Source organism: Peromyscus leucopus, chromosome 19, assembly GCF_004664715.2.
Source record: "Peromyscus leucopus breed LL Stock chromosome 19, UCI_PerLeu_2.1, whole genome shotgun sequence".
Lineage (NCBI taxonomy): Eukaryota > Metazoa > Chordata > Mammalia > Rodentia > Cricetidae > Peromyscus > Peromyscus leucopus.
Window position 1 is genome coordinate 33,338,345 of NC_051079.1, and position 18,301 is coordinate 33,356,645.

General features: G+C 42.4%; 1 protein-coding gene and 1 long non-coding RNA gene across 3 annotated transcripts in view; both read left to right on the forward strand.

Moving 5' to 3' along the window:
- Positions 1-11,762, forward strand: part of LOC119086262 — a 251,078-nt gene extending 239,316 nt beyond the window's left edge. The window contains exon 3 of the long non-coding RNA XR_005089504.1: positions 11,442-11,762. This is a non-coding gene — a long non-coding RNA (uncharacterized LOC119086262). The remainder of the gene's footprint in view (positions 1-11,441) is intronic.
- Positions 11,763-12,385: 623 nt separating this feature from the next.
- Kcnn2 (potassium calcium-activated channel subfamily N member 2) overlaps positions 12,386-18,301 on the forward strand; it is a 132,272-nt gene continuing 126,356 nt past the window's right edge. For both annotated transcript variants that reach the window (XM_028894137.2, XM_037197134.1), the window contains exons 1-2: positions 12,386-13,754; positions 14,359-14,454. In XM_028894137.2, the coding sequence (XP_028749970.2) occupies positions 12,483-13,754; positions 14,359-14,454 (1,368 nt within the window). In that variant the 5' untranslated portion in view covers positions 12,386-12,482. The remainder of the gene's footprint in view (positions 13,755-14,358; positions 14,455-18,301) is intronic.

The following is an 18,301-nucleotide window of genomic DNA, read 5'->3' on the forward strand; positions in this document are numbered from 1 at the left end:
CTTTTTATTTTTCAGAGACAATTTGGTAAGTGAGCACAAATTATTCAAATGCTATTTCTAGCTTAATCCTAATACTGAAAACTGCTTAAACTAAACAGACTTTTGTGAATTAGTAATAAACACAAGGAGAGATGATAAGATAGATCCAAGCTGCCATTGATCTCTCCTACATATTCACACACATTGAGGGACAAGAAAAAACATTATTCTTGATGCACATATAAAAGAATTTGAATCTTTTATTTCATGTCTAGCTTGTGTTCTAACGGGTCTTTTAGTAACCATTAGTATGTACCAAAAGTGGTCGTTCATATGCTATTCCAGAGAGGTTGATGCTGTCTTTGCCTTCCATATGTGATAAGAAAGTTTAAATAGTTTTCTGTGCAAATGGATGGAACTGGATTTAAATAATGTTTTTCCTTTGTAGCTTTTTCTACTATTCTGTATCTGCCTTTGGGGGTGAGGGTTAGGTCTGAGAATCAGCCTGTAGGAGAGGAAATAACTGATGAGATGGCCAAAGAAAAGTGTTCTGGTGCAGCTTTGGGAATCCACCAGTATTCCCAAATTTGGAATTTCTCTGCGGGAATGGGAGCTGACATTTCTTTATTTCTAGTTTCTGCTGATGACTGTTGCAACCCAAACTCTCTGTCCCTTACAGTTGAAGATGGGGAGCCCATGAACTATGGGGATAGAAATCCCATGATTCTCAGCACAACTTTCCTTAGCAGTAACTGAAGGAAGTAACTGAAGTGTTCCAGAAAACCAAGGGAGAAATTCTAGAAAGAAGAAAATATGATTTCCAGGAGATAAGGGAGAGTCCTGTTTGTTTTAAGGATAGTGAAGATCTTTGGGCCTTTTGTGGTCAGTTTCCGTGGCTGTCTCTGCTGTTGCTATGTGCCTAAGATTCGTGGTCCAGTAATAGACAGTCACCTCCACTGTGATTTCTTCTACTCTGTCAGACCTAACAAAAGATACCATTATAAATGTTCAATAATAATAATAATAATAATAATAATAATAATAATAAGTATTGTTTCTCATCATCATCCAATCAACTCTCACTGAAGGCTTGCTATAATCCAGTACAGTGTTTGTGAAGAGAGAGGCCTATCTACTAAGAAAACCCAGTCCTCTGTTTAAGGCTTCATTTCTGGTGATTTCTAACATTCCTACCCTTGCCATATAATGAAGTTTCAGTTCCTAAAACATTGTCCTCTTTAAAATATGGGGACCTGTCAATATTGGACACACACGCTTCTTCGGCAATAGCCAGGTGGATCTGAGAGGTGTTAATGTCTTATTGGTCCCCAAATCACTTCCAAATTATAAAATCCTCCACTAGTCTAGGCTGTTTTCAAAATAAAAGAATTTTATTCCTTTTAGAACACCTGTTCCTACATGTCTGAGTTACCAACAACCCTCATGCCTGTATCTCTAACCCACACAATCCAATGTATTACCTGTCTGATAGGTAAGACTGAGTTTGAAATACAAAGTTCCATATTACTATTGAATGTGTGAACAAAGAGGGAAATCAGCAATCAGGATAGCATCTCACAGATCTTGCCTCTCAATAAATGACTCAAGTCAGGTTTTGAAATTCAGGACTATCTATTCCAAAGTCCACATTATTTCCATTACACAATGAAAAATAATACTATTAAACAAAATGGAAGTCAACATGGTTTTGTAAAAAGTGCCTCGATTCCATTTCTCAACACTTTCAACTATGAAAAAATTCAAATAGGTCATGTACCAAAAGTTGAACAGATTGTCATTGTTTAATTGTGTCCCATTTAAACTGCCTCTACCAGTGACTTGACCAGAAAATAACATTATATTTGTGTAAAAGATAATATAGAGAAATGGCTTAGAAGTTAAGAACATTGGTGGCTCCTCTAGAGAACTCAGGTTTGATTCCCAGCACCCACATGCTGGCTCACAACAGTCTGTATATCTAGTCCCAGGTCCTTTGATGTCCTTTTCTTGCCTCCATGGGCACCGCACACATGTGGTATATAGCCACATATGCAGATAAAACACCCCTACATATAATATAAATGAAGTAATTAAAAATATATTTCATCATGTATGGTCATTTATGTACCAAATCACTGTGATCAGAAAATTTCCATATATATAGTGTGCTATACCCATGGTTAATTTGGTTTCTTAAGCAACAACTATTTTCCAATAAAAATGATCAAATAAAAATAGAAAAAATATATTTCTAGAAAGAAAACTCATTTAAAGTATATACAATTTAATATATGTATAAAATATGAAATAGTTAGCCAACCTAATTTGCAAATCTATTATATCAGAATTACAATTTGAGTGTGTGTGTGTGTGTGTGTGTGTGTGTGTATGTGTGTTTGTGTGTGTGTGTGAGAGAGAGAGAGAGAGAAGGGGGGGAATAGATTAAAGATCCACTTTTGGCAAGTTTCAAGAGTAAATACTTTAGTATTAACTATAGTCACCTTGCTGTACACTAGACACCCAGGAATTATTCATCCTGGATAAATGATTCTTTGACCAACACCATCCCATTTTCTGACACCTTAGTTCCTCATACTCATGATTCTATTCTTTGATTTTTATGACTTTGACTTTTAAAGATTTCTCATATTAGGTAAATAGTGATGTACTTTTTCCTATGTTAGGCTTATTTCACTTAGCATGTCTTCCAGTTTCAGATGTGTGTGTGTGTGTGTGTGTTTGTGTGTGTGTGTGTGTGCCTATACTACATTTCCTTTATCCATTCACCATCAATAGAGACTTGTGTTGACTCTATTTTTCTACTCTAAATATCAGCTCACTAACCATAAGGAAATGTTTACAATAAAGAACAACACTGATGTATAGTAATATAATAAAGTTGATCTCTAGGAAATGAACTATAATCCAAACCACTGATTCTCAACCTTCTGAATGCTGTGAACCTTTAATACAGTTCCTCATGTTGTGGTAACCTTCAACCATAAAATCATTTTTGTTTCTGCTGCATAACTTTACTTTTGCTACTGTTATGAATCACAGTGTAAATATCTATGTTTCACAATGGTTTGAGGTGTCATGACCCAGAGGTTGAGAACTACTTATCCAGATTAATGTAGAAGTTGATAGGCATTCTTTCAAAGAGGAAACTTACATAGATGCTAAATTCCTATAGAAAGATGGATGTGTGTCTTACACTCAGTTCTGAAAGGTAAGGTGGGGCTATCAGAAAGGATGGAATAGAGGGTGTGAGAAGTTCTCATAAAATGAGAATTGAGATGAACCCTGGAAATGGAACTGTAATTTAAAACTTTCAGTACCAGATACCTTGCTTAGTGTATCACAACTAGACTGCCACCAACTCCTGGCTTGAGATGACTGCAGCTTATGTAAAGACTATTGTGATTCAGAAAGTTATTCACTCCACAATCAAAGAACCCAGGAAATGAACTCATCATCTTGGACCTATTAGCAAAGAAAACATCTACAATTATAAAAATAAAATGCCATAGAAAACAATTTTAATGATTTCTGTAAAATGTATCATTAATGAGAACAATTTATGTGAAAATATAATAATGGTAATGGTTTACTGTTTGCTATCCTTAGCTTTAGTTTTACAGCCAAATTAAGAAAGTTTAAAGAACTTTTAATCTTTTCAATTTTAGCTGATAATGATGTGAACCTACTGTTGATTAAAATGAAGATTGAAGAAGAACCCAAAAAGGTTTTATAATAGTTCATTCAAATGATATGGCCAGAATTATATTTTACCAGCGCTTTTAATCATTTGATCATACATCATGTGAAAGTGCCACCTTAGGCCCAGTGCCGCAAGAAGCATGAAAAGCAAGTCGAGCTTCCACTGGAAGAGGGGATGCTAAGGACCACAGAGCTCATCTACGCTCTTCACCACTGTGTGCCATAGGTGCCCGCAGGGGCTGGCATGAGGGTTGTTTGGAAATTTAAAGGACAGATTCTTCCAAAAAGATTTTAGTTCACCAGTACACGTGACCCTTAAGTATCATTCTCCACAGTAAAGCCTCAACAAATACAATTTCCAAAAAGTCTGGGAAATTTAGAATGGTTCATAGCAAATCAAAATGATGTGATAAAGGCTATGACCCCAGGATTTATGGTTTTAAAATTGTGAAGGTAATTCTTAAAGTGTGTGTGTGTATGCATATATATATCTTGAGGTTTTCTTTTTGTTTTGAATTTTTGTTTTGTTTCCTTTTTTTATTATAATTGCATCACTTCCTCCTTCCCTTTTCTCCTCCCAAGCCTTCCCATATACTCCGTTTTGCTTCTTTTCAAATTCACGGGCTGTTTTTTCATTAATTGTTGACACTTAGATATTCTTACAACACAGAAGCACAACCTGCTCAGTCTGTGTAATGATGCTTAGGTTTGTTGTCCAGGCTGACTGTTTGGCATTGGATAATCAGTTGGTGTACTCTTCTCTGGGAAAGACTTTCTCCTGCTCTCAGCATTTGTTGTCCATAGTACTTTGGGTAGAATAAAGGCTTCCCTGGTCCACATTAGCGTGTCTGTTGTTTTTTTTTTTTTTGTTTAGTTCATGTATAGGTAGCCTTGTTAGTGAGACTTTCTGAACAGGGTTTCATAGTGTAGTCTCTGCTGGCCAAGAGTCACAGGAATCCACCTGCCTTACCCATTCCCTAGTGTAGGATTATAGGCAAACCTCACCTCACTATTTTAAGGTTTTCTTGGTCACCAAGGATTGCCATTGACACACAGATTAGTTTAGTCATGAGTTCAGTGGCGGTGCTTGGGCTTAATAATGCATAAAAGACTCCAATTGTGTTGTGAAGTCTGATGTTCTACAAATTGTAATGTGCATTATTGTTTACAGTTAGTTTCTTAAGCAATTACATCCCTGTTGTTAATTTATTTTACCAGACTCAGTAAGTGTATCTTCTTGGCTTTATTTTACACTTTTGATATGCAGCGAGTCAGAAAATCAATTAGGACTACTGAAAGCCAAGGCTCGCTTATGAGTAACCACCACAGATTTCTTGACATGAATTGACACTCCTAAGAGCTCTAGTTTATTCTTAGTGTTTAGTCAAATTCTGGAAATTGAGGTTATTTATAATAGAGTACCATCTAACAGAATTCTTAGGTGTATTTAGTGGCCAAGATACCATGTTTTTCATCTCTGATAAACATTGAATCAAAACTGTGCATATAGAAATAAATTAAAAACAGCTCTTATTGTAAATGAACATTATGTGATCCAAACAAAACAATACACGTCATCTTTGCAGAGTCAGCTTAGGACCTCATAGTATATTCTGAAGGTAGGAAGTGGGTAGAGGAGTGAAGGGGTCAAGGTAGAGCAACAATGAGGATGCTTATCTCTCCAGTTGAATCTAGAGCAATAATTTCAATACCATGCACTGTAAAAATGGCTCAGCAGGAAGAGTACATGATGCTCTTCCAGAGGACCTGAGTTCTGTTCCCACGACCCAGATCAGGTGGCTCACAACCATCTGTAACTCCAGCCCTAGAGGCCTGAAGACTTCCTCTTAGTTACATATCTCATTGCTACAACAAAATACCTATCACTGTTGGATTATTTGGTTGTCTTTTCAGTCACGTCAGTCTTGCCTCATGTTATTAGAATCTGTCGTTACACCCATGTGAATTTGGCATTGTTAAATAACTGGACACTTCATTGTACAATTGGCAGACATATAAAATATGGAAATTTCATTTGGATTAATAGTCTAAAGCCGCTTTGTTTATCTTATTGTCACACAGCTTATCTTTGAACCTTTAACCTACTTGTATTTCTATAACGTGTATCTCCAAAAGACGGCTTATAGTTGTATCTTTCAAAGTTCTCTGTAACCACTTTTGCCTTTCATTTGTTTAATTCTTTATTTTCATTTGTTTAATTCTTTCACATATAAGATTATTATTGCATAAGTGTGATGGGTAGTTTTCTCAGTGTGACCTAATATCAAATCACTGGAGAAGTGCCTTAATGAACATTTGTCTAGGTCAGATTGGTTAGAGGGCTACTGTACCTAGGAGTGGTCATGTCTTTTCTGTCTTAGGGTTTTACTGCGGTGAAGAGACACCACGAGCATGGCAACTCTTATAAAGAAAACACTTAATTGGGGTGGTTTGCCTACAGTTTCAGAGATTCAGTCCATTATCATCACGACCCGGAGTGTGGTGGCACTCAGGCAAACTTGTTGCTACATCTTGAGATGCTACATCTTGCAGACAATGGGAAATCAACTGACTCCCTGGGCTATATCAAAGCCCGCCCCCACAGTGACACACTTTCTCCAGCAAGGCCAAACCTCCTAACAAAGCCATTCCCTATGAGATTATGGGGGCCAATCACATTCAAACTACCACATCCTTCCCTTTTTATTTCTTTCTTTTATTCACACCTTTACATCCATAAAACAGCAGCAGCAGCATTAAATAAAAAAACATTTTAAAAGAAAAATCTGGCTCTGCAGATGACGAATGAGTCTGGACGTGAACAAGTGTTAGTTAGCATCAGAACTCTCCTCCTGGTGACATCATTACACTGAATTCAGCATCGCAAACCATGGTTCATTCCCTTTTTAACCATAGCATTGGAGCGGCATCAACTCTCCCTTGTGCTAACAATTACTAAAGGATGGAGTTTTGTGAATAATTCCAGAAAGGGAGAAAATTATAAAGAAAGAGGAGCTGAGTATTTGTATAAGCTTGAAGCATGACAGGGAAATAAGAAAAGAGAAAACAGACATATCCAGGATTAGTGAATAGCACAGGGTTACTTAATTAGCAGGGCTGTGATCAAGAAAAAAAATGATGGAGACTTAATGTGTCTTCAGTATTTAGGGCTATTTTAAAATTATGATATTTGATTCCACTTTTGCTGGCTCTCTACCCCATCTGGGAGATACACGGGCCTCTCTGTCATGTAAAGTCTGACTCCTTTCTCTGATTTTCACCAATCTGCCATGAAGCAAAGCAAGGATGAAACAGGGTGAGTCCAAGAATGACAATGGGAAAAGTCCTCTGAGTTGCAAGACCAAGAGCTCTTTCCTCCGCAGCTGTGGAAGACCAGGCAAAATAGCCCTCAGTAGTTCCAGCAAATAGTCTCGCTGATCATTTACTTTTTGCTGGATGTAGCCCCAAATAAGGAATGCCCTGGCTGGTAGCAAAGTCAGTGAAAGAATATGGGGTATAGCTGAACATCTCAGAATCATGTTGTTGTTTGTTTAAAAAAGGAAAGCACACTTCTATTCCTGTATCTCTCTATGTATTTTTAATTGGGCATCTTGGACCAGCAGGCACAAAGTACTTCCATTTCCTCCACACTTATATTAAATTCTCTCAAATTATCCTGTTGATCCAATGAAGCCAATGAGAGGAGAAAGATCACAGGAAATAGAAGTCAGGGAGAAAACACTCAGAGGCACCACTATCTACTCTTGGGTAAGCGGATGCAACCCGTGTGTGATTCTGCTGTGGAGCAAGGTCCCTAGGATGTGCAAATGACACACCACACAGACCCAAAAGACTGTCCAGAGATCTGGCTTGTCCTTGCCGCTCACCAGTGTCACCTAAGGTAGGGCAGGCACTATCTCCCGTGTTCTCCTTACCTGCAAGATGGAGATAACAAGAAAACCTTCTCTGCTTTCTGCCTGGGCTTTTTGCAAGATACAAATAAAACAATACATAAGAAACAGTTTTGCACAATCCACTGGGCTTCAAACAGTGACCCACCTCTCTCCCCCTCCCTCCCCCCTTTCTCCACTTCTAATAGCAAAGGGATATGTGTTTATGAAATCCGCAGACTTAAAAACCACTATTATTCAATAAGTTCAGCCTTTTCATCCATTTAATATTTAACCAGAGTTAAATTGTGCTAGCAAGATTAATATGATTTTACCTTTTGTGTCTTGCTAGCATTTCTGGGACTTTTGTAGATAGGTTAATAAGTTGAGAAACAGAAGAAGACAATGAAGAGAATAAAAAAAATCAATAGAAAAGTTAATTAAATTAAGGACTGGGGCTCAACATGATTTATTAGCCTTTGGAAAAATAGGTTAATACAGGTTTAATACTTTATCATCATGATGCAGGTATGTATACATGCATCAAAATACATATGTTTTTTAATGTTTGCCTCAAATATAATGTATTAATTGTGATACTAGGGAATATATGATTTAAAATAATGTTGTTTGGTGGACCTTCGAATTGTTGTCTTTCAGGAAACTTGCAACTATACTAAGAAAATAACTGATGCTGTCTTGATTCCCCTTGATCTATTGCTAAGGAAAATAAGCTCAGAGAGGCTGGATCTCATCACAGCCGTTAGGTTCAGTACTATCAAAGGATTGACTCAGCCAGGCAAACAAAACAAAAACCCATTCTCAAAATGGTCTAGTTGCTTGACCATGCAATGTAGGAAACAGATTCTTTTGTTCTGACTGCATTTTGGAAACAAACCCCAGGTCAAGAGAGTCCTGCCTTTTAAGGGACAACGAAGCAGAAAGTACAGACAATTCCTATGCAGAAGAAAATAATAAAAAAGGAACATAACAGGGATTTGAATAAAATAAGACAGTGGCATAAAACCTACTTGAAACTTTTAAAACTAGGCATCTGTGGCTCAGGAAACCCATTCTATGACTGTGTGTTTAGGGGCTGGTTATGTTAGATGTGTGCCTGTCCACAAGCTTGACATATAACAAATATGGGAAAACCACTCTTAGAAGGCTTAAGAAAAAAGAACTATAACCAAAAAAGGAAAAGAAAGGATGCTAAAATGGAGATGCTGTTTAACTGATGAGATTGCAAGTGCATTTTGTGGGTGACTGTGACCTCTGGTGTTAATCTAGGGGAATTCCAGCACTTGCTTGTCTTAATGGAAGAAAGGGGGAGAAATCTAAGTGTGAAAGCTTCTCAATGGAAACCACAGATCATTGCTTGAAGTATCATCTCCCTTTCCCACTTACTCGAAGGTGTAAGTGCAAAACACCATCCACATGAAAAGCACTGTCTTTTTGCTTTAATTGCTTCACTTTGCTGTGTTTACTCCTATAATCCTATGTAGCAGTGGTTCTCAACCTTCCTAATACTGCAGCTCTTTAATAGATGTTGGAAAGACCACCAACCATACAATTATTTTTGTTTCTGCTTCATAACTGTTATTTCGCTACTGCTATGAGTCCTAATGTAAATATCTGTTTTCCAATGGTCTTTGGAGGTCGAGACCCACAGGTTGAGAACCACTGCTACATAGGAACACATTCCCACAAAGTCAGAGTCACTATAATTTAAACATCTGCATGTGAACTTATGAAAATCATCTACCAGAGCAACACTGATAACAAGAATGTCTTAATCTGGCACCTGTCATGACGTAATGGCATTTGTCAGTAGTGCCCGAGCATCTTTCAGACTAAAGATGAAACAATGGCTGCCTTTTAAGCCCGTGGTTTTCACCATGAAAGAGCTTCCAGTCTGCCTCAGGCACAGCATGTGTTAGCAAGGTGTTAGCTGTGCTCAGCTTACTCCAATGGAAGGACAGTGAGTGTCTCATTGGCCTGATCTCCATCTCTCTAGTCATAGTGACTTTCACGTTATTATTTTATAAGCTCTTATGTTGGCCATGCTGAACTTAGGTCAATCTGAGTTTTGGTGTTCCTGAGATCCCATTTCCTTTCATTTGTACGTCTTCTTTGAAAAAAGTGAGGACCCATGTCTCAGTAACCCAAAGTATACACTCATACACACAGAGAGAAAGAAGTGTGTGTGTGTGTGTGTGTGTGTGTGTGTGAGCACAAGGTTCAATATTGTTCACCCTTTTGTTTCTGAAGCCCGTGAGAAGCATTGACTGTGGTATTTGAGAAAGTCAGCTGAAGCTTAACACAAGGGGATGCAGCTTTTGTTTTCCTTACATTTTTGTAAGTCTAGAACCTTATATATAATTTAAAATGAGAAGCAGCTATTGTGATATTTGGGGAGACATCTCTAAAATCTTTTCTAAATTTATGAGCAGGTGATGAGCATATTAATTGTTGATATACTTCTTTGAAGTATTTAGAGATAAAGATGAGTCAAACATTTCACTCAGTCATCTACGAGGAGCAATGAAAAAGAAGCCTGTACAATTTGCTGCGAAGTACACTAATAGATATTGGGTACACTAATAGATTTTATGCTTGAGTTAAATTTTTTCCAGACTTAAGGGTGAATAATTTGGAAGCTTTCATTTTAAAGTCCATGTATTTCTGTATGCGTCACTGTACTGGGTCCTTTGTTTTTTAAGACAGTAACCTCCTATAGCCCCGGCTGGCTTCGGACCCACTGTGTGAGGGTGGCTTTGAACTCTTTTCCCTCTTACCTCTGTCTCCCAAGTGTAGGGTCTCAGGCATGCACAACCACGCCCTTTTTTCACTGGAATGATTTTCTGTAGTAATGTGCCTCATGTGTGCATTTGTGCACTATCAGATGCCTTCAAAAGATCAACAAATTTCTTCATTTTAAACACTATTTGTTTCCCACACTTGAGATATAAATAAAAAAATCACAATAGATAATAAGAATAATGCCTTTGATTTTTAGCCACTAACATACAATTTTTAACCAAGATCATTTAGAAATTCAAGCCCCGAGTATTCATTATCTCCTGTCAAGGACTATGGCTCTAACGGCAATTCTCTCCTTTTTCCTTTTCTTTTTTCTTCTTAATCTATTTGCTTGTGTGCACGAATATTTTCAATTGCTTAACACACTTGCAAAGAATATCCAGAAATAAATTATTCACTCAATGGCACTGAGCACAAACACGCACACTTTCAAGCAGATACCAGGTAAGCAACTTTAGGGCAGCTGCTGAGTAGAATGTCAAGAAATTGGATCCAGCTGAGAATTCCAATTACCTAATGAGAGCGATCCGCTTTCGCTTTAATGTGTTGGTCTAATCTGCTAGCAATCTCCATCACAAAAACTATTGAAATCACAATTTTAAATTGAAACATTTAACTGGCCAATTTCATCTTTTTTTTTTTCCTTTAGGAAGATAGGAATTTCAATTCACAAAGAAATACAAATGTTAGACTTAATGATGGAATATTAATCAAGAGCCCTCAAAAAACCTCCTACCGTTTTGTTTGTGTATAGCTCAATAAGGACACACCATGGCAAAATTCAAAGTGCAGTTCGACTGGTTTATTAGAGTATAATTAATCAATGTATCTAAGTCGAGTGAAACGCTCTGTCCGAGGGCAGCGATTATTCAGTCGAATCACCACCACGGTCATGGCAGTCAGATGGCTACCGGCATCAGTCAACCTTCACCAAGCCCCTCGCCCAGCCGCTGCAGTCTGGCCATGACAAGGAAGATGCTTGGCGTCTGCGCATTAGTGACCCGCCTTTGCTTTGTGTCTGTACTGCAGGTCTGGAGGAAGAGGGAAACCGGAGAAGCTGGCGGTCTGCGGTGGCTGAGCTGCCCCCAGACCCTGGAACAAGGCTCGTCTGCACCACCAAGGTAGCCCTCGGCCCTACCCACTCAGGCTGCTGGACCGCCTGAGCGCCCCAGCCCCGGACCCGGCGGCCAGGGGCGCCAGCCCCTCATGTTCCGGAGAACGCGCAAATGTGAGCGGGCGCTAGTGGGGAAAGCCCTCCGCCCCCGCCAGGGGGACCCGGGAAACCCGAGCGGGCTCCTCCCCGGACGCCGGGGATCCCCTCCTCCGGCCCCGCCCCCTCCTCCCCCTGCCCGGGCGTCGCGAGGTTAACCCTACCCGCGCCGCAACGCTCTCCTCTAAGAGCGACCGCGCTGCCAGTCCCAATTCTGGGACTCGGGGAGCTAGGCGGCAGGGACAGATCCCTGCAAGGGGTCGGATATGATCCCTCAGAGGCCAAGCCGAGTATCCGGCGCTGGCTTGCTTCCAACGCTGATACATTCTCATAGGCAGTCGCCAAACTTCTTTCCCCACTACCCAAAGCCTTGCCCCCGCAGTTCCTTGGCCGGCAGCCTGCAGCCCACTCTCGGCAGGATGATCGGGGGAGGGGGAGTGGGGCGGGCAGGTGCTGTCTTGCGGCCCTACAAGGCGAGAGGGCGGGAGAGTGGCTCGGGTTTCGCACCGTGCTGGCGCCTGCCCCATGACCAGGGCTGCAGTGCCCCAGGCAGGTCATTCGGGCTAGCGTGTCCCGCACCAGTCAGGGGGCCCTGACAGTAGAGCCAGAGGCACCGCTCTCGCTCCCACCTCTGCAGCCCGCCGCTAGGCGTGGGGGAAGCTCAGTCTTCCCAACCATGGTCCGGGATGCGCGCGATCCGCAGGTGGAACCCCTGCCCTCGAGTGTCCTCACCCGGGCCGGAGCGGGCCTGCGCCCCCGGGATATTCATTCTGCAGGTTCCCCTCCCAACCTCTCTCACACACATGCTCCCCTAAGCCGCGCGCGCCGCAAACTCAGTCTTGGTCCCCGCAGGTGATGTCATGCCCATTGTTTTGGTGCGCCCAACCAATCGGACTCGCCGCCTGGATTCTACCGGAGCCGGCATGGGCCCTTCCTCGCACCAGCAGCAGGAGTCCCCGCTCCCGACCATAACGCATTGCGCAGGGTGCACCACCGCCTGGTCTCCCTGCAGCTTTAACAGCCCTGACATGGAAACCCCATTGCAGTTCCAGCGCGGCTTCTTCCCAGAGCAGCCGCCGCCACCGCCGCGCTCCTCACACCTGCATTGCCAGCAGCAGCAACAGAGCCAGGACAAGCCGTGCGCGCCCTTCGCGCCCCTCCCGCACCCTCACCACCACCCGCACCTCGCACACCAGCAGCCGGGCAGCGGTGGCAGCAGCCCATGCCTCCGGTGCAACAGCTGCGCCTCCTCCGGTGCCCCAGCGGCGGGGGCGGGGGCGGGGGATAACCTGTCCCTGCTGCTCCGCACCTCCTCGCCCGGCGGCGCCTTCCGGACCCGCACCTCCTCGCCGCTGTCGGGCTCTTCGTGCTGCTGCTGCTGCTCGTCGCGCCGGGGCAGCCAGCTCAATGTGAGCGAGCTGACGCCGTCCAGCCATGCCAGTGCGCTCCGGCAGCAGTACGCGCAGCAGCCCGCGTCCGCCTCCCAGTACCACCAGTGCCACAGCCTGCAGCCCGCCGCCAGCCCCACAGGCAGCTTGGGCAGCCTGGGCTCCGGGCCCCCGCTCTCGCACCACCACCACCACCCGCACCCGGCGCACCACCAGCATCACCAACCCCAGGCGCGCCGCGAGAGCAACCCCTTCACCGAAATAGCCATGAGCAGCTGCAGGTACAACGGGGGCGTCATGCGTCCGCTCAGCAACTTGAGCTCGTCCCGCCGGAACCTGCACGAGATGGACTCCGAGGCTCAGCCCCTGCAGCCCCCCGCGTCCGTCGTAGGAGGAGGTGGTGGCGCGTCCTCCCCGTCTGCTGCCGCCGCCGCCTCTTCCTCAGCCCCGGAGATCGTGGTGTCTAAGCCGGAGCACAACAATTCCAACAACCTGGCGCTCTACGGAACCGGCGGCGGAGGCAGCACCGGAGGCGGCGGCGGCGGCGGAGGCAGCGGGCATGGCAGCAGCAGCGGCACCAAGTCCAGCAAAAAGAAGAACCAGAACATCGGCTACAAGCTGGGCCACCGGCGCGCCCTGTTTGAGAAGCGCAAGCGGCTCAGCGACTACGCGCTCATCTTCGGCATGTTCGGCATCGTGGTCATGGTCATCGAGACCGAGCTGTCGTGGGGCGCCTACGACAAGGTATGGGCTTCAGCCCCTAAGTACCCTCCCGGAGCGGGAGCCAAGTGGTTGGGATAGGCGCCGGCGGGAACCTTTTGCCTGCGGGGTCGCAAGTGTCCTCAGGACCATCAGAGTGCCTACCGGAGCAGCAGAAGCAGCTAGGACGCACACCCCATAGTCAGCTGAGCAAGCAGGAGAGGAAAGTTCTCAGGGTTACGAGTGTCCACCGCATCCAGGCGTGTTAATATGTGGCTCCTGGAGTCGGTAGAGAAAGCGTGCGTGTTCCTCTTCTGGAGCTCAAGTTTCGGAGGCACCTGCAAACCTGAAGTGCTTAAACTCCGGAGGAACTTCTCTAGCCTTTAGCGAGCCAGGTGCCTCGTTTTAGTCCTTGATGGTGCAGACCCTGCCGCCAAGCTCGGAGTTTTTCCTTGCTCCTGGCTCCTCTCCCTTGGCTTTGAGGCCAAATAATGTACATCCCAGAGCCAAGACAGATTGCCCCCTACCCCCTCTCCCCGCACCCGCGTCCCCTACCATGAGTTCAGGTCCACGTGCTCGGAACTGACTCTCATGGCCTGGAAGGTGGTTGAAAGTGCTTCTCTCTTAAAGTGTTCCATCTGTGTTGCAGGCGTCGCTGTATTCCTTAGCTCTGAAATGCCTTATCAGTCTCTCCACGATCATCCTGCTTGGTCTGATCATCGTGTATCACGCCAGGGAAATACAGGTAACACAGACTCCCGGCTACTTTTTTTTTTTTTTTTTTTTTTTTTTTGAATGACCCAAAGCCTTGCAGACAGTGTAGGGGAAAGGAAAGCAGGGCAGCAGGGACCTTTTCCAAGCCAGCCTCTATGTCCTTGCTTGAGGTTAGAGGAGACACACGCAGTGTTATGTCAGGAGGACCTGCTCTCTCAGAAAGTTAAAAATACAAAACACCAACACAGCATATAAACACGCAGACGCGTTTGGTAGCGTCTTAAGATTTTCCCCAACTTCTTTGGGTCGATCCCCTTCCACCAGTCACATGTTTTTAAAGGAGAGATCCACACTGTCCTGAACCTGTGTGGCAATATGTGTTCTTCATTGACACACCTTTTCTAAATGAGTAAGTCACCAGGGGAGGCCTTGGATATCAGTATTGCCTATAATTATAATAGAAGAAAATAAGTTCACGGTATCACTAGCCTAACACCATCCCTTTTCTCTAACTCACTTTACAGCAGCGTATTTAGTTCACAAAGTGCATATAACTAACTAATTTAGTTGATCATTAGCTGCAATCATTGTATTTTAAATGTCACTTAAAGGTTAAGACCCCTGCCCTCATGAGCTCTTACAACAAGAAAATATTTGCTTTACTCTCTGTTCAAGCTGACTGCTGTTGATAGAACCCACTCAAAAAAAAAAAAAGTCTCAGTTGTTTTTCTCTAGCCCATAGTTAACACACAAACACATATTAAAGTTTGGGGCCTTAAGTAACTAGAGAATTCAAAAATCAGATTGATATTTTCAAGCTTGGAATTTATAAGAATATTTTTGAACCATCCTTGGTCATTGGTAGGACTAGGAAACCTACATATTTAGGCTCCCTTTGAACATTAAAATATTGTATGCATTTGTCAGGTAGTTTAATGTCAATTTAAATTATTTTCAAATTAGTAATTACTCAATACACAGTAAGGATAGACAAAATCAATCTCTTTGTTTGGTTTGGTTTGGGTTTGGATTTTTTTCTGTGTAGACAGGGTTTCTCCGTGTAGCCCTAGCTGTCTTGGAACTCACTTTGTAGACAGGATGGCCTCGAACTCACAGAGATCCAACTATTTCTACCTCCCTACCTCAGTAGTTCTGGGAACAAAGGTATGCCACCATGCTGGGCTGAAGAATTCAATCTCAATGACTGTCCAGACAGAATAAAGAGAAATCTAACTCCAAGAGAGGAGGGAAGAAAATGACTTCATTTTGCTTCCTTGTTTGTTAAAACTTTGACAAGTGTGTTTTTTGAAGGGATGAGTTTAGAGAATGAGGGTAAAAACGGAGTATTTGGAGTGAGTAACAATATACTAAGGCATGTGGGCCTGAAATTCAATGTTAGGACAGTATGTAGAATCGTCTTCAGTGCAGTCTTCACAATGGTGGGATTTTGAGATTCTTCCAAATGTCTTCCATGGTGCTTTAAGCCCGAGTCTTTTTTTTTTTTCCCTTGGTTTTTTTCAAGACAGGGTTTCTCTGTGTTGTTTTGGTGCCTGTCCTCGATCTCCCTCTGTAGACCAGGCTGGCCTCAACCTCACAGAAAAAAGTCATTTTTACTTGAAGAGTGGAAAATAACAAAGGATTATTGACTTAGTTTACAGATAGGGACAGTCAAGAGGAAATGAGTAGCCTCGATAGATCAGGAGGTAAGAGGCCCAACTTGAAAACAGGTGTTGCCTCTCTGCTTCCTCTAGCATTCTTCCTGCTGAGCCTTGCTGCTGCTAGCCAAGAGTCCTGAAACAAGGAGAGGAATTGATCTGTTTCCCTTCTAAACACACATATTTGATGTATGAACGGGGTTGAGCTTAAAATGCTACTTTGAGGTTTTCTTCTAGGTTTTTAAGAACTAAATGGCTTAGAATGCTTTGCATGGAGGACAGAGTGGTTTTGTTTAACCCATGCTGGCACGAGAGACCTTGCCAATTATGGCTTTTATAAATCTTAAGCTTTCCTAGTGTGGGCTCTTCCACCTGAAATCACACAGCTAAATAAACAAACGTTCATGGGGTGTGGGTGGGGAGCTGCTTGTGTTATCCTGAAGAACAGAGGATCTTCTAAAAAACATGAATGTCTAAAGAATTATATATAGAGTTTTTTGTTTTTGTTTTTGTTTTTTTACATAACTCCATTATAAGGGGAATCTGCCTGAGATTAATTATGTGTCCTAGAATTTTGATACAGTGTAAGAGCTCTAGAAATGTACAGACACAAATAAATATAAAATATTTTAACAGATTATATTATGCTTGATGCATTGCCCTCCTTTACTAATGTGTGTGTTTCAGTTGTGTTGAATAGATAGTACAGCATAAGGGATGAAAGCTGGGACAAAGATTGGCCCTCTGGAGAATACAGGCAGTAAGCTTATTTACCATTCATGACACAAACATCACAAAATGCTAGATTTAAAGTTGGGCTTACTTATGATCTATGTGCTGCTGTTAAACCTGCCATGTTTACTATGATTACTACACAGTAGAGGCTTAGGTAATAATACCAAGTTATGTTGGATACAGCTTTTAGAAAAGCTCATTATTTTATCAAGAGGGTTTTCTCTTCCACTATTCTTAGATACAATGCTTCCTCAAAATTGAATAAAGTGGGCCAGAGAGCTGGCTCAGCAGGTAAGAGCACATACTGCTCTTGCAGACAACTGAGTTGGGTGCCCAGCACCCACATCTGATGGTATCCAACTGCCCGTAACTTCAGCTCCAGGGGAATCCACTGCCTCGGGTCTCCTCTGGCACTAACACTCATGTGCACATACCCAGACACAGACACATAATTTAAAAGTAAAATGTTTTTAAAAGTTCTTAAAGTTTTTTTTTTTTTTTAACAACATGGAAAGTAATGAATATATGTGGAAACTCTGAGCTAGAAGTCAAGAAGAACCAGAAAGAGGAGGAAGCTTCTCATTTATCCAAAGAACATAATACTTTGCCCTGAAGCTCAAAGAAACTGAGTGTATGTGATTATATTATATGATCATCATGAAAAAATTAGTAGTTGTATCCTTCTTTTAATATTTTTTTTTTTTTTTGTATCACCATGGGAAGTGTATTTCTTTTGTATAGTTTTTTAGGCTAATGAACACTTCAAGGTTTATTATAAAGAATACCAAATATATTGATTTATCTCTGAGGTAAGGCAGCAGGCAAATAGAGGGGGTGTGCTGCCATTCGGGGCATGCCCTTGAATGTAAGATGTCATAAAAAAAATGACAGTTTTATTTTTTTACTTTTGGCACATCAGTATGGTGATTAGATAGTGACAGCTAGCCAGGGTGAGTTTCTGGTGCTTAATGTGTTTTTCCACTGTATTCAGGAAAAGTGGTTTAGCTGATGTCCTGACGTTCTGTCCATGAGAATCCCTTAATCAAGCCTGGGGAGGCCCTGACATTTTCAACGGAGAACCTTGGAAAGCAAGACTCAGTGTGACCTTTGATAAAATGTTTATACACGATGTGGCAACATAAAATGGTTCAGGTGACTCATGGGTAGAAGTGTTTGGATTAAAATAGTGTGATGGGGAGGCTTTAGATCAGAAGAACACAGCACAGTACAATTCAGCTTTGGGGTCATTTTTTCAGTACCACAGACAGCTCAATGCATAGGCTACCTATATAGTTCATTTCACTAATTACTTTCACTCCTCACAACCAAAAATGAAATTACCCTCATTTTCTTTTTAAAAAAATTTGTCAGCAATGATTATATAGAATCCAACAGAATGGGGGAAGGTCTCTAGCTCAGGAGATACTAGACTTTTTCAGATGCCTATTTGGCTTTGCGTTCTGCATCAATCAGCAAATCCAGAGAGGA